Below are 14,625 nucleotides of genomic sequence, written 5' to 3'. Positions count from 1 at the left end.
TTATTCTCATAACAAATCATATTTATCATTCATGATTTTAATGAGATCATTACATTGGTGTCCTTAGAAATTGTGCAAGATTTTTTTTCTTTTTGCTTAGATGTCTCCAACTTCTAATAACCAAGTGTACCTACTCATATTTTCTTGGCTTGGTTTATATAATTAGCATATGCATCTCACCTTGTGAGAATGAAATCAGAGTCTGCTCACCTACCGGCCAATCCATGGTTCCCTCTTCAAGCTTTGTGAGACAATGGAAAGGTTTGAATAATACTTTTGCATTGAGTTCAGCCATTCATTTTAGTTTACTTGGTGATCTCTAGCCCTTAACATGTCAGTCTCTGAGGTAGATTATATTTGATTTTGAACAATTTTATGTTTGACTGTATTCTGAAACCATGACTCGATTTTCGTCGGTCGTCGGAGAGGAGAGGCGGTCTCTGTTGCATATTTAGCTTCAAGAAAGAATAATTCTGATTGAAGAGCTAAGGCTAGGAATAGTTTGGCAGCTGAATTGGGTTGCTTTAGTCAAGATTGTAGCTATCAGAGGATCTTTTCATGATTTAATTGGCACAGCTTTGTGAAAGAGATGTTGCAGCCAATTAAGGGCTCAGTGGGGCAAAATCAGGTGGAGGCTGGTGTTTGAGTTTGACTTAGGTCAGGAGAAGAGTTGAGGTGGTGACCTGGTAGGTAGTATGGAAAGTGATAGGGTTCTACTGCTTCAAAAGGGTACTGGAAGAGGTTAAGATTAAGCAACCTAATGCGCCGTCCATCTTCTCAGCTATAACTGATGAGATCTGATAGCATCTGCATTTTATCTTAGCTCTCTGTTTGGCCCATCAAGTATCTCGTCCTAATTCAATCAATACGAACTTAATAATATATCTATGACGTTTTATTTTTTGTTAAAAGGAAAATTTCATTAATCGCCACAAAATTAGCGCAAAAATATATCAAGTATTTAAGACGAAACTTAGTGTATCTCCATGCAAGATTTCACGGTTTTAATAAATTGAGGAATACACCAAAAGAAACTGGATAATAAACATGAGACAGAGATTAAAGTTCTTACTTTATATATGTAACTTATATGCAGTTAAGAACAGAGCAGCTCTGCTGATCACTTGACACAGGTATTTTTGAACTAAATAAGATAAGCAATTGCAGGATTGAGACCGATTAAAGATGCAACACCGATCGCATTCTATTTTAAATTTAACACAACATCAGATACCAATATAGTATCCAATAATTCTAGCACAGGCCTCCAGCAACTCGCCAATACATCAGTAGTTGAAGAACTTGAGAACTCTAATCGATTAACAAACAAAAACATAGACAGGCCAACAAAACTTTGTTATAGAGTGAGACCAGACACACTTCCAATCAGATAAATAAAGCAAAAAATTGGCACTTAGTACTACTTCCGTGTAATTTTGTGAAGATAACAGTCCAATGAACAAATTCGTAAGCTCCACTATACTATGACACAAGTGAAGTACATACTAAGTCATACATGAAACCCTCAGTTGATGAAACCAAGAATGGAGCATTCCCTCGTGAATTTTGAAAAAAAAAAACTGATAAACTTTGGTAGCAATGCCATATTTGATTTTAACTCTGGATTCAAAGTAGCAACAATATATCGCGGCAAAATAAGTACTGTTAGTAAAGCAACTGCCAGGTGTTTGTAATCTTTGCAGTGGGAAGTAGCTTCATTAATTGGAAATAAGATACATGGATGAGAAGATGCAAGAATCCTTAGTGCGTCCATCAGGCTTGGCTTACCAAATCTCTAAGGCAGCTCTCATATTGGTCTTGCTACAAGGCCTCCATCCACTCTTCTCTCAATGGAGTATGGCATGTAAGTACCAAGAATCCTGTCCCACATGACAAAGAAGGGCTGCGAGAAGTTGTACTTGCTGCCATAGAGCTGGTGATGGATATCGTGGTAAGCAGTATTGTTCTGAAAGAGCAGATGAAATGGGTTTCCTGGTAGCCAGAGTCCACAATGGTCATCGACCGTCTTGATAGTTGCAAAGGAGAAGAAAAGAATAGCTGTTCTTGGAGACATGCCAGAGATAAGGAAGGACAAGGCCCCTCCTGCTGTGTCAAGAAGGAGCCCCTCAATAGGATGGTTGTAGAGTGCTCCAAATGAGTATGGTACAACCAGCCGGTGGTGCTGTGAATGGATATGACGGTAGAGGAACTTGTTGTGGTGCATGTATCTATGCATGAAGTACTGCCATGTATCCATTACCAGCATCGCGAACAAGAACTGCTTAGCATACAAAAAAAGGGAGCCTTGAGATTCTGGCAAGCTCACAGCAGTGTTTTCACCTGCAACCTACAGAGTTTTATCAGGTAAGATGTCATCTAGAACCTAGCATCACTTTTAATCATATTATTGCTCAGCAGAAATGGACATTAAAGTGTATGCGTGCGGAACATTAATAAACTCCAGAGCTCCTAATTTTCTTCTATTCAAGTTACCCATCTACATGATATAAATGAGTAAGACTAGAAGCACAATCAAGTTTGCCTATGCTTGTATGTATTTTTTTTCTGTAAGAAAATCTCAATAATCGCAATTATATAACAGTAATACAGTAATGGATCAGCTAGCAGTGAAGTGCAGAGTAGAAATTTCAAGGATCATTCACACAATCAATGCCAGAATATGCTTTTCAAAATTAAGCAGCAGACTAAGTGTTGATGCACCAAATGACCAGTAGGTCACTGTTCTACTAATGAAGTGCAGTGGTATCAAATAAACTATGTTAGGAAGTATTCAGAGCATTTGAATATTGAAGCATAAAACGAGAAGGAAAAATTATATATCATCTTAATATCCCACCATTCATTTTAAAAACAAAGTACAAATTGTCAACCATCATTTATGAAAAAGAAGAATATGCATGAAAAAGGGAGTGTTTTCTCTGGTATTTGTATTGGATAAGGATCAAAAGGATTGTTGTGTTTATGCATGCAAGCAAGTAGAAGATTCATTAAATAGATTAAGTGCAAGGAAAACTTACACAGCTAGGCAACAACACATGGATAAATTGAATGTTGGGTTATCGTCACACACACACACACACACACACACACACACACACACACACACACACACACACATATATATATATATATATATATCCCATGATAAAAAGTAGAATGTCAGGATAAGATAAAATTTTGCCTCTTATAAAGCATGGAGAAGGAACAAACATTACCAATATGAATTCAAATAAATCCCACTCATTGTAAATTACTACTATTCGAACATAGAATGATAAGAAGAAAGGAAGACGCGATCACGAGAGCATCTCACGGTGAAGAGGAGAATGGAGACGGCGGCCTGGACCGATTGCTGGAGGAGGACGCCCTTGACGACGGTGGCCTTGGAAATCGCGTTCTTGGCGTCCTCCTCCTTACGCGAGTGCATCCGGAACCGGTCGAGGCCTTGGAGGAGGCAGTAGAGGCCGGAGTAGAGCCAGTACACAGCGATCGGGACGATGGTCCCGAGGAGCTCGTCGGAAACCCAAGGGACCCGTCCCATCGAGCCCCCCCAGTCCGAAACCCTAGGAGATAGAAGAAGGAGACGAGAGAGGTGGAAGAGGGAGGAGAAAAAAAAAAAAAAGGAGCTCAAAGGCGACGCCTTTTGGGGAGGTTTTCGTTTCCTTTGGTACGTACGAGGGGAGGGGATCCGAGTTGTATGCAGTTGGAATTCTTCGGTTAGGGAGGTCTCAGCCAATAGAAGGAAAGCTTCTCCTGAATTCTTGGACGGTATAGACAAAAAAGAAACATAATTTAAAAATAAATTAAGCTCATCGTTTTATTCTTTATTTATCTATATACGTATAGTTTATTCGTTGTGATTAATATAATAAAAATCAATTAATTAACCAATACTTTTTGTTCTTTCTCTAAGAGCAACTTATTTTTCTCTAAAATAAAAATTAAATAGTTCATAAAGTGTAACTCGATAATCTAATAGTTATATGATATTCTTTAACAAGTAGATATGTTGATTAAATACGTTACATATGCTATGGTGCTATGGAGTAGTAATAAACTCGCAAAGGCTTTAGTTACTGTGGTCGTGGCCATGGCTGCTTCTCTCTATTATTATTTTTCTTCTTTCATCTTCTACAATGATCCATATGTCCATAAATATTAGACCTTCAAATGGTGCTGAGAGAGCCACCGATTCTAATCTTATTGACCCTATGTTTTTACCATGAGTAGCCCTTTAGCTTTTCAAATATTTTTGTTGAGTTTTTTTATAGTAAGAAGATCTGTTTTCCGAACCGTCATCCTACTTCTTTTGCCCTTTATTATATGCCAGTGTTTGTTATAGTTGTTGTTTGTTTTATTTTATGTTTTATCGTTGTTCCATCTATTTTTAATCAAGAGTGGAACTTGTGTTTAAAATTCTAGTCTTTATTCCCCTTTTCTCTTATAATGTATTAAGTTGCAATTGAATTTTGAAGCTTAAGGATATTATCTATCAAACAGACTTTCTCTAAAAAAAATACTTATATAAAATCAATACTTTTGCGCCCGTAAATATGCAAATTAAAAGTTTTTGAGGAGCCTACGTAAGAAGTATATATACAGATAATTAATTTCGAAGAGATATTTTTGTAAATAATTATAATTAGACCGCTGAATTGTTACATATTTTTAATATATTAGCCTTCTAATTATATAAAATTTATAAAATATACTTTTTAATTAACTATTCATTACTAAGTGATTAATCTTAGACTATTTAATATACCCTTATTTTGCAGAAGAAAAGGAAAGAAATTGAAAGTAAAATTAGATTTACTGAAATATTAAATAGGTAAGGGGGTCAAATAGTTTTTTATAAAAAAAATAGAGTTACATAAATGTGATATAGTTCACAAAGTTGTAAGGAATAATTACTATTTCTATATATACTTTCTGAATTCATTTTACCATATAGAATCTTTGATTTTAGAAAATTTATAGTTTAAAAAGTTCGTATACTTAAATTTTTTAGTTGAGAAGTCTATGAATAATTTTTTTAGTTCAAAATTTTATATAGATAATAAAAAAGTTTAGGATTTATATGAAAAATTGTGACAGTTTAGAGCAAATAATCTCTAAATGTAATTAATCCATAAGTAATCCTTATTTATTTATTCTTAATAAACCCACTCAACTTTGTCTGGTTAGAAGCAGGATAATAACTACCCGGAAAACTCAATTACATGGCCAAAAAGGGGGACGAATAAATCTTTCGGCCTCTCTCTCTCGATCGATCGATCGATCGATCGTTCTGGCTTCCTCCTCCTTTCCCACCCTAAAAGATATTACAATTCTATATTTAAGTCGATACGGAGGGCTGAAGCAACAAAGGTAATACTATTAGCAAGTCTTTTTATGCATTTTGGTGATCTCTTGAGTTAGTTCTTCGATATTTGAGAAAAGCGGGAATTAGGTCACAAAAAAGCCTTTTGGGGCGTTGTATTTAACGGAATGATCACTTTTTTTTTCTTATTTTTCTGTTTAATCTTTGACTTTTCTCTTCAATTCGGTCCCTTTGATACTTGATAGTGTTAATTTAGCTATTAATTGTTGTTTTTCTAGGTAATTCTTTTGTTGGAGACTCGAATTGATTTCATTCAAAAGGTTTAGGGCATAATCATGTCGGCTTCGACGGCGGCGATTCCAAGTTCGGCTGCCAACGCCAACCCTTCTTTGAGCTTGGATTCGAATTCTAGACAAGATGTAAGAAGGAGAACAATCCCTGTGGTAAAGAAGAAATCCGATGCAGAGATGCTCATGGAAAACCGGATAAATGGGGTCTGTGATGATAAAGTCGTTGTTAGTGGGAAGGATCTGAGCCTTGAGAGGCCGAAAGATTCTTCCGAAGTGAAGAAAGATTTGGTTGCTTCAGCTGTGGCATCACGGCGGAAGAAGAGCGTGCTAAAACCAGAGAAACCCAAGTGGCAAATTGTTCTTAGTGTTCTTGCAAAGACTTGCGTTCTTGTTATGGTTGTTTGGTGGACGAGTCAGTTAGTTTGGAGATGGAAGGATGGGAAGGGACCATTTGCCGTCTTGGACACTGAGGGCAGGCTGTCTGATGTGGAGGCATCTTTGAAGAAAACGGCAAAGATGTTGCAAGTTCAGCTGGAAATCGTGGATAAAAAGATTGGGAATGAGATTGCCAAGGCGAAGAAAGATTTAGTGAAGCAAGTTGATGATAAAGATGCATTTTTGCAGGTAGAGATGAAGAAACTGGAAGATAGGACTCTCAATTTGGATAAATCATTGGCTGAGTTTGTTGAGATGGGTTTCGTCTCAAAGAAAGAGTTCATGGATTTTTTGAATGATTTGAAGAAAAGTAAAGGTTTAGATAATAGTGTTAATGATTTAAGTTTGGATGACATAAAAAGTTTCGCTAAGGAGATAGTTGAGAGAGAGATTGAAAAGCATGCAGCCGATGGGTTAGGGATGGTTGATTATGCGTTGGCATCTGGTGGGGCAAAAGTGGTTAGTCATTCGGAGCCATATACTTATGGGAAAGCGAGCAAGTGGTTTTCTAGTGCAAAAGGTCGAAGTAGTGTACATACAAATTCTCAGAAAATGCTGGAGCCAAGTTTTGGTGAGCCTGGACAGTGTTTTGCCATGAAGGGGAGTGAAGGTTTTGTTGAAATCAAGCTAAGGACAGCAATAATCCCTGAGGCGGTCACACTGGAGCATGTCTCCAAGGTGATATTTTGTGCTTTGAATTAATATGTCACTTATTCATTTTTTCCTTAGATGGCATGGTTATAGCATCAGAACTTTGAATATTGAGGTTGGCATAGACAGTCCTTTCAGTTTCACCACACTTTTACTTATTACGTAGGAGCTGCAGAAGATTTTGATCTTTATAATTATGATTATATTAGTTTGTCTTCTTCGATGATTCCATAACCACATACTATTATACTATCTCCATTACTAAAACAGTTGGAAAGCTATCATAGTTGCTATTTTAGCTTTTGAGATTAGTCCTTTTATCATTTGTCTGATTATATTAGTCTGTCTTGCTCTCTCTCTCTCTCATTTTTGTTTTTTGTTCCTTACTGAGGCCGCCAAGTGCTTTGTTTTATTTCTGTATGTATACCTGCACTACATCAGATTATTTCATAATAGTTGATACAATTCACAGTTTCAATCAAAAAGTTCCTATGTAATTATGTAGTTTAATAGATTGATTTAAACTTGGGCTAAATGTAATGCTTCTTTGTGGATACTTGATACATCTTCTACCATCCTTATAAGTGTTTAAGGTGAAGAATCATGGTCTAGTTGATTTGGTTGTCATACAGAGGAAAGAGGGCAAAAATATGGAGTTCTTTATTTACAACTCTAATACTGCAGAAGCAATACATTCATAAATCATAAATACTACAATAACAGTGATACCCATGAAATTTATATATTTACCTAATGTTATTGCTGCAGCTGCTGGCATTTTCCAGTTTCTTTTCACTTCACTTTTGTCTATTGTTTGAAGTTTGAACAATCACTGAAACAAATTGTAACATGGCTGTTGTGTAGAGTGTGGCTTATGACCGGTCAAGTGCTCCAAAACATTGCCGAGTCTCTGCATGGCATCAGGGACCTGATGATGCTCCATCCGGCCAACCAGAGAAGATGCACATTTTGACCGAGTTCTTTTACGACCTCGAGAAGAGCAATGCTCAGACCTTCAGTGTCAATGCAACTGATTCAAGGGTCATCAATATGGTCCGCCTCGACTTCTTTTCCAACCATGGAAGCTCTTCGCATACATGCATTTATCGCTTCAGAGTGCACGGTTATGAGCCTAGCTCATTTTAATGCTGTCACAATGCAGGTTTGAGAAGAGTACACAGAGCTAGGGGTTCCCAGCTTGTAATTTGTTGTGATGCTTATATATACTTTCTGATATCTTCTTCTTTGTTCCTTCTTTTTTTTTTGGCTAATCATCTTATAGCCCAAGAAAGCGACCCCAGTTTTAATTTGGGCTCCTTTGCTCCAACTCTTAGCTCTTAAATTTTTTTCACTAGCCAAATTAATCTTAGACTTTGATACTGTGGTTTAATGTGTATCCAATTTTCTGGTTTGATATTTGTTCTCCATCTGGATTTGGAAGGATATATGAACCAAGCTCAATTCTTTTTCTTGTCTTAGTATGAAGGGTTTTATGCTATAACCTTTACTATGTTTGCTTTATTCCTAAATGTTGTTCAGAGTCATAGATTCTCTTTAGACCATCATAGATGAATGAGCCAATGATGTTCAATTATTTCTCTTATAATGCATGAATAAATTGTTCAATTATTCTCGACAGTGATTCTTTCGAACATGGAGATGCTTGTGGGATAATAATAGATCGAGGTTGACCATCATGCACGACTAGATCTACCAAGTATATGCAAAGCATGTTAGAATGGTTAATTTTGCAAAATAGCCCTTCCCTTATTTTTATTTCTATTTTTTGGTTGAGGGAAAGCATCTTGGCTTAGAATTTCATTTAACCTCGTTCTTATAGCATAATACTATAATATGAAAATAAGATATTTAAGCCATAGGATAAAAATAAAATACAACATGAAGTATAGTCCTAGATGATTCCCAGCATCTCTGTCACTAGAAAGATCGGAGAAGAGAATCCTCAACCTTATGTTTAAATTTTCCTCTTGCTAAACTTAGGGAGATTTTTGTAAAAATCCATAATATTACCCTTTACCTAATCCACCATTATTATTAAAATAAAGAGAAATTTACAATTCACACCCGATAATTTAATTTAATGTTTTCATATATATATATATATATATATATATATTCTTTATTTAGTTTTGCAAATAACCCCCACTTATTTTAGTCCGCCTCTTTACGTTTGCGTAAACCCCCTCTGAATTAGGACGAAAGGTTTAGAAACAGGGGTGGATCTAAAAAAGGACCTCACTCGCTTGCTTTTCCTCTTTCCTTTTGTTAGTCTTTCTTCTCCTTTACCTGCACCTTCGCCTTCGGCTAAGCTCCTTTTTCTTTGCCGTCCGAAGCACCGAGGCCACATCCCATTCACCGACAGTGGAATAAGAAATTCCAAAGCGAATTGCGAGACTGTACTCCTTTCTGTGATCTAATTGACTATCCTATCTCTCTCGTTGTATACTTCTTCCACTCCCAGAACGCCACTTCTTTTGCATTCGTCTCGTGCCCATTTTTTTTGCTATTGAGTTTGAGATCTTCCCATCATTTGATCATCTGGTCTTCTTCGTTCATGTCGAAGGATCGGAATTTGATAGTTATATGAGGTGGGTGTGTTGCCTTGTCTATGCTTTTACTGTTTAGGTGATTATTCCATGTTCTTTTTGCCATTTGCTCTCAAAAGTTTGGATTTTTATTGGTTATTTCGGCTATCATATTATTCTTTTTGTTGCATTTTGGATTTTTTTTTTTTGGCAATTGATAATTACTTATGATCTGATGTTTAACTTTTTACTAAGGTTGCCGTTTGATTCATGTAGGTAGTTAGACTTGTTTTTGGTTTGAAAGATTTAGTTTAATTAGTTGCCTGGCGTGATCCTTTTGTGATTCATGTGGGGAGCTGTTCTGTAAGATCTTGGTCAGGAAGTGAATTAAATGAGTTCTTGTCTTTGTAATTCACTAATTTTCAGCGAGTATTTTGTAGATATAATTCTGCCTAAATTGTTCATTCAAGACACTAGATGGATTGGTTTACTGTCACTGGTGAATCTTGCTATAATATCCCGACTGCTTTATTACTATAAATACGAGTCTAATCTGCTTTTACCTGCATTAATTACTGAATTTTATATAATTCAAATGGTGATAAATCAATCTTATCATGTTGTTTCCTACCGACAGATTTATATTGGAAGAGTAAAACCAAAAGTGCAGTATGGTTACTGAAGGAAAGGATGTTATGTTACATATCAGGAAAGTTTTAACTCTCTCTATCAGAACTAGCTATATATCTGCTCGTGATCATCCTGTTGTTTTCACTATGGGCCTTATGCTGATTACATTGTACATATTATTTCCTACAATATCTGCCTTTTTGTTTTCTTCCTGTCCCGTCATTGTTTGCACCACCCTTCTTCTTGGAGCCCTTCTGAGTTATGGGGAACCAAATATTCCAGAAATTGAAGAAAAGGATGCAAAGAGTCGGAAAACTTCTTCTCTTAATGCTGGTATTTCTATCAATGGTCTCTGTGTCAAGCCAGATGAAAGTGGTGTGGTTCAAACTTCTATGGAAATCAGGCCGGAGATCCAGGAAATGGTAGCGGGAGAAAGAGTTTTTGGTGAAGGGACGAAGAGTGCTCATTGTAAAGAGGAGGATTATGAACAGGATAAGGATGATTATTCTTTAGCTGCAATCTCTTCTCTTCAGGATAAGATTGAAGAGACTGACATTGCAAACAAAGTAAATGAAGGACAAGCTCATCACCAGGAAATAGCTGAGAACATTGAGATTTCTCTGAAAAAGGGCACCGACAGAGTACTAGGAGAGGGTAAATTTGATGATGGTGTTTTTGCTGCTACTAATATAAAAGAAGTTGAAAGCCTGAAGATTGAGAATAACAAGTCTTCTTGGGGCAATCAGTCTGACTTTTTTTCACCTTCTACTTGGCAACAATCTGATAGTCATGGTACTTCTTCGGAGTCTGAATCTGATCTTGCTGAGTCTTCCTCTCCTGATGCCTCTATGGCTGACATTATACCAATGCTTGATGAGCTCAACCAACCTGCTCTTATTTGCAATGGCAATTCAGATTTTTCTTCCAAATGTTCCTCTGATGAGCATGATTTAGATGATCATATTGAGCAAGAAGAAACTGAAACCCATAAGGCTAAAGAAGACCGAGGGGAAGAGAAAAAGGATGATGGTAATGAAGATGCAGTTGCATGGACAGCTGAGGATCAGAAGAATGTTATGGATCTTGGGCCTTCTGAACTGGAAAGGAATCGTAGGTTGGAAAGGTTAATTGCTAAGCGCAGAGCAAAGAAGAGTCTAAGTTTCCGATATGAAAAGAATTTAATAGATATGGATAGTGACGATTCTGTATCATGCATTCACATTCAAGTTCCACCAATTTCAGCACCAAGAAGGAATCCTTTCGATCTTCTGTATGATCCAGAGGAAGCAGGGGGTTTACCACCAATTCCTGGTTCGGCTCCTTCCATTATGCTTCCTAGAAGGGACCCTTTTGATCTTCCTTATGATCAACTAAATGAAAGTAGCAGCTTTGCACAAGAAACTTGGAGTCCTTGTGAGCTTATGCCAGTTGAACAACAGGATATGTTTTTCAGAAGGCAAGAGAAACATGCCTCGAGGTTGAAACCCGATTTCGTTACTGAAAAGATGCATTCAGAGGAAGTTAGTTTCGCTACTTTCTGGAGACAGTTTAGTGACAAGAGTGATCCCAAGATGACTTATGTTACAGAATCTGATACTGTTTCTTCAGTCACTAATGAGGACTACCACAAAGACCTTATAGAGGGACATCATCTGAAAGGTGACTTGCCATCTTCAAAAGATGGTGCTGAACTTGCCAAACATGAAAATAACACCTTGCTTGTAGCTGATACATTGAGTTCAGAAACAGAGAAGAGGGGTAAAATTGCTATTGACCATCATGAAAGTCTTATAAATGGTACCATGGTTGTTCAGGAGGCTCAGCAGATTTTTCAACTGTTTGAATCATTGGAAGAAAGAAACAACAAAGAAATATCTGCAACTTCGACCATATCAGATGATGAGGAATTACACGTGATCGAAAAGGAATGTCATTATCAGGTAGCTAATGCGGAAATATTAGGGAATTGCACACCATCGGCTGATGCACATTATGATCTTCTTAGCTTGTCTGACAGATTTAATGATAATCAACTTGCTGATGTTATTTATGACTCTCGCCCACCAGAAATTGATATATCTCTCTCTAACATATCAGCACTTGATGCACTTTCCTTTAATGCAGGTAAGAAATTTAATTTTTTTACTTCCAGCAGCATACATATAATTCATGCTTTTAAGCTTTCTGTCAATAAAGTTTCTATTATGCAGGTGCAGGAAGTCTTGATGCCAGCTCCACTTTGGATTCAAGTAATGAAGTGAGTTTCTCAGATGCATACATATCTTCAGGAATTGTTCAGGATAATACATCTTCAGGGATTCCTTTGAAGTTGCAACCACCATCTGAAGCCAGTATTGAAATATCTCAAGTCAGTATTATGGGCTTGCATTCACTACATGAGGAGAAGATAGAAGATTTTAATCTTCGAGAGGATCATGAAAGCATGATATATTCTGATTCAGTAGTTGGTTTGACTGGGCTGCAGATAATTGGAGAAGAGAATATTGCTACTTCTGATACTGAAGAAGCCATAATTAATGTAGTCCAAGGCAAGCAGGATGGCAATTCTGGTAAGTACCTAAATGATTCAGATGAGGAATGTAACAATTTCCACCCTGACCTCATAACGAAAGAAATTGATGAAAAATTTCTATTGGAATTAGATGCAGTAGGAGACTTTCATGTAGAAGAATTAAGATCAGGTCAAGAAAATTCTGATCTTAAGCTGCAAACTGATGTTCCATCTAATGGTTTTGTCTCAGATTTTTGTTATGCTGCAGTTCATGATATCCCTTCTGAATTGTATTTAAACAACTATGAGACGCTGAACTCCTCTTTCAACCAGCAAAAGACTTCAGGATCAGAAATCAGAACTTCATTTGGGCCACTTGCTAGAGACTCTGAACAGACTCTGTATAATCCGAAGCTTCATGTGCTGGAAACGAGCTCTATTGGAGGGATAAACTTGTTTTTTGAACAACTCCATGAAGAAGAGCATGTGCCTTATGTTTCAAAGTCTATTTTTGGCAAGTCGTCAACAGCAAAGCCTGAAGTTAGCCCAAGTGAATTGGGCCCAGAGCTAAGAGAAACTGATCTGGAGATGATAGTTCTTGAGGTGAAGTCCATCGAAGAGATAGATTCAGTTTTCAAGCAATTAAGTGAAGGTCTTGAGACAAGCGACATTTCAGAAGTAGTGAGTTCCCAAGCTACACCAGGTGGAATGGATTTGGAGTCCTTGGAAAGTAGATCAAACATGCAGATATCCAGTGTCGAGGACCTCTCCAGAGATGGGTCAGGAAGAATTGAGGGAAATGAAGGCACCTAGAGCTTGATTTTCTGCACATACAATCGAATAAAATGATTGACCCGGATTCTGAATAATCTGTTACTAGTGAAAATTTAGAACGAACTGGTCAAGTATCTGATGGAGTTGCAATCGTGGGTAGTGTTTCTAGCACTATTGCATCAGCCTTGAATAAATTTCAGAACATATCTGGTAAATCCAGATCAAGCTCAAGTTCTAGCTCAAAGTGATTCCGACTGATTCAAAAATGACTATAATGAACAGACTTCCTGTTTACAGACGCAGTTTTCTTGAAGATTTTTGGTAGATTTGGGTACATGGTGTTCATCATTTTCCATTTCTTTTTCTTTTTCTTTGTTTGCTCATTGGTTCTACCAGGATATAGATTCAACTCAGTTTTGTGTGATACAAACTTTTTGCTTGTTTTTGTGCATCTAAAGTTTTCTATATCACCCAACAGATGGTTGAGGATTTGTTCCATCTTGTAATTTACATCATCTAATGTAACAGTCAAGATAGTTTCTGTCAATGAACAGCATAAAATTAGGATATCAAGTTTACTCTCTCAGACTCGACTGTTATATGCTTTTATTCTATGCTCTCCTTACTCCTGCACTCGGCTTTGTTGTCGTGTGAAATGCTCTCTACTTTGCTTATTCCCTACGGTTTGCAAATTGATTTCTTTTGTTTTTGCTTATTCTCGTGTTGGATCTTCTGCATCTCTTTTTTACTCGGTCAACAACACGAGCTGGAAAATTCTACTTCAACTTATAGTGCTTTTGGTGGCACGTTAGTGTCATCGCCCCTTGCAGAGGTCTAGTAAATCATTACGACCTTGTCCATATATGATAAAAGATCCATTAATCATAGCATCATCTAAGAGGCACATACCTAAGTTTTTGTTGAGAACTTAGTCATTTGTTAATTATACTATGCTATATAAAATATGAAACCGATTTGAGATCGAGTTTTCACATGTTTTCTCACTATGAGGTTGAGAGTTCGACAGCCCTATGAGAAAAGAAAGAAGATAAAAACTTTAATTTGAATCGAAAGTAGCGAATCAAAAGTCTAATACAATCTCATCCCATTGTATTGATAGCGACAATAGTGAAAGAGGAAGATTGAAGAAAGCTCAAGTTGGTGCAAATTTCTTTGGCCATTACTCATCTTAAAGACCATCATCTACATCAGGGGAGTAGGAATATGGATCAACGGTTGACTTGGCCAACGTTTAGGTGTTCCTCTCAAGTTTTGGTGGTGGGTTTCAATCCATGAAGCCCAATTTGGCAAATGTGAAAATTAGTCAAACCAACCAAAGACTTAAAACTAAGAAGTACCAAAATATTGGTTGCTATAAAGCATAATGCAGGCATTTTAAATTAGAATAATTCAACATTTAGCCTTCTTTTAATATAGTTAGGG

The 14,625-nt window shown here is 36.9% G+C and overlaps 3 protein-coding genes across 5 annotated transcripts; 2 read left to right on the top strand and 1 right to left on the bottom strand.

The window, feature by feature from the left end:
* Nucleotides 1-1,589: 1,589 nt before the first annotated feature.
* Nucleotides 1,590-3,754, bottom strand: LOC140791326 (sphinganine C4-monooxygenase 1-like). Its single transcript, XM_073141852.1, has 2 exons — nucleotides 3,335-3,754; nucleotides 1,590-2,347 (listed from the first exon to the last, which is right to left on the bottom strand). Exons 1-2 carry the CDS (start codon nucleotides 3,560-3,562, stop codon nucleotides 1,808-1,810), a joined length of 768 nt encoding a protein of 255 aa, XP_072997953.1. The 5' UTR covers nucleotides 3,563-3,754; the 3' UTR covers nucleotides 1,590-1,807.
* A 1,428-nt stretch (nucleotides 3,755-5,182) lies between these two features.
* LOC140791325 (SUN domain-containing protein 1-like) lies at nucleotides 5,183-8,198 on the top strand. 2 transcript variants are annotated; one of them, XM_073141850.1, is made up of 3 exons: nucleotides 5,183-5,391; nucleotides 5,623-6,747; nucleotides 7,585-8,198. In XM_073141850.1, exons 2-3 carry the CDS (start codon nucleotides 5,680-5,682, stop codon nucleotides 7,864-7,866), a joined length of 1,350 nt encoding a protein of 449 aa, XP_072997951.1. In that variant the 5' UTR covers nucleotides 5,183-5,391; nucleotides 5,623-5,679; the 3' UTR covers nucleotides 7,867-8,198. The 2 variants fall into 2 exon arrangements, with proteins under 2 accessions (XP_072997951.1, XP_072997952.1); XM_073141851.1 differs by having other exon boundaries at nucleotides 5,246-5,391; nucleotides 5,665-6,747.
* A 778-nt stretch (nucleotides 8,199-8,976) lies between these two features.
* On the top strand, nucleotides 8,977-13,768 carry LOC140791506 (uncharacterized). Of its 2 annotated transcripts, XM_073142110.1 has the most exons (4): nucleotides 8,977-9,329; nucleotides 9,904-12,020; nucleotides 12,107-12,466; nucleotides 12,659-13,768. In XM_073142110.1, the coding sequence occupies exons 2-4, from the start codon at nucleotides 9,938-9,940 to the stop codon at nucleotides 13,219-13,221; spliced, it is 3,006 nt and encodes a 1,001-aa protein (XP_072998211.1). In that variant the 5' UTR covers nucleotides 8,977-9,329; nucleotides 9,904-9,937; the 3' UTR covers nucleotides 13,222-13,768. The 2 variants fall into 2 exon arrangements, with proteins under 2 accessions (XP_072998211.1, XP_072998209.1); XM_073142108.1 differs by having other exon boundaries at nucleotides 12,107-13,768.
* The last annotated feature ends 857 nt before the right edge of the window (nucleotides 13,769-14,625 follow it).

The sequence above is a fragment of the Typha latifolia genome, chromosome 6 (genome assembly GCF_019914945.1).
Source record: "Typha latifolia isolate L0001 chromosome 6, TyphaL0001v2, whole genome shotgun sequence".
Lineage (NCBI taxonomy): Eukaryota > Viridiplantae > Streptophyta > Magnoliopsida > Poales > Typhaceae > Typha > Typha latifolia.
The sequence above is the reverse complement of the archived record's forward strand: the minus strand, read 5'-3'. Positions and strand labels throughout refer to the sequence as shown.

What these genes read in the sequence shown, in the direction of transcription:
- LOC140791326 (XM_073141852.1), bottom strand. Translation starts at nt 3,562, where the DNA reads ATGGGACGGGTCCCTTGGGTTTCCGACGAGCTCCTCGGGACCATCGTC. An exon ending in TCTCCATTCTCCTCTTCACC is followed by an intron (nt 2,348 to 3,334) that starts GTGAGATGCTCT and finishes AAAACTCTGTAG; the next exon opens with GTTGCAGGTGAAAACACTGC.
- LOC140791506 (XM_073142108.1), top strand. Translation starts at nt 9,938, where the DNA reads ATGGTTACTGAAGGAAAGGATGTTATGTTACATATCAGGAAAGTTTTA. An exon ending in TGCACTTTCCTTTAATGCAG is followed by an intron (nt 12,021 to 12,106) that starts GTAAGAAATTTA and finishes TCTATTATGCAG; the next exon opens with GTGCAGGAAGTCTTGATGCC.
- LOC140791325 (XM_073141850.1), top strand. Translation starts at nt 5,680, where the DNA reads ATGTCGGCTTCGACGGCGGCGATTCCAAGTTCGGCTGCCAACGCCAAC. An exon ending in CACTGGAGCATGTCTCCAAG is followed by an intron (nt 6,748 to 7,584) that starts GTGATATTTTGT and finishes GCTGTTGTGTAG; the next exon opens with AGTGTGGCTTATGACCGGTC.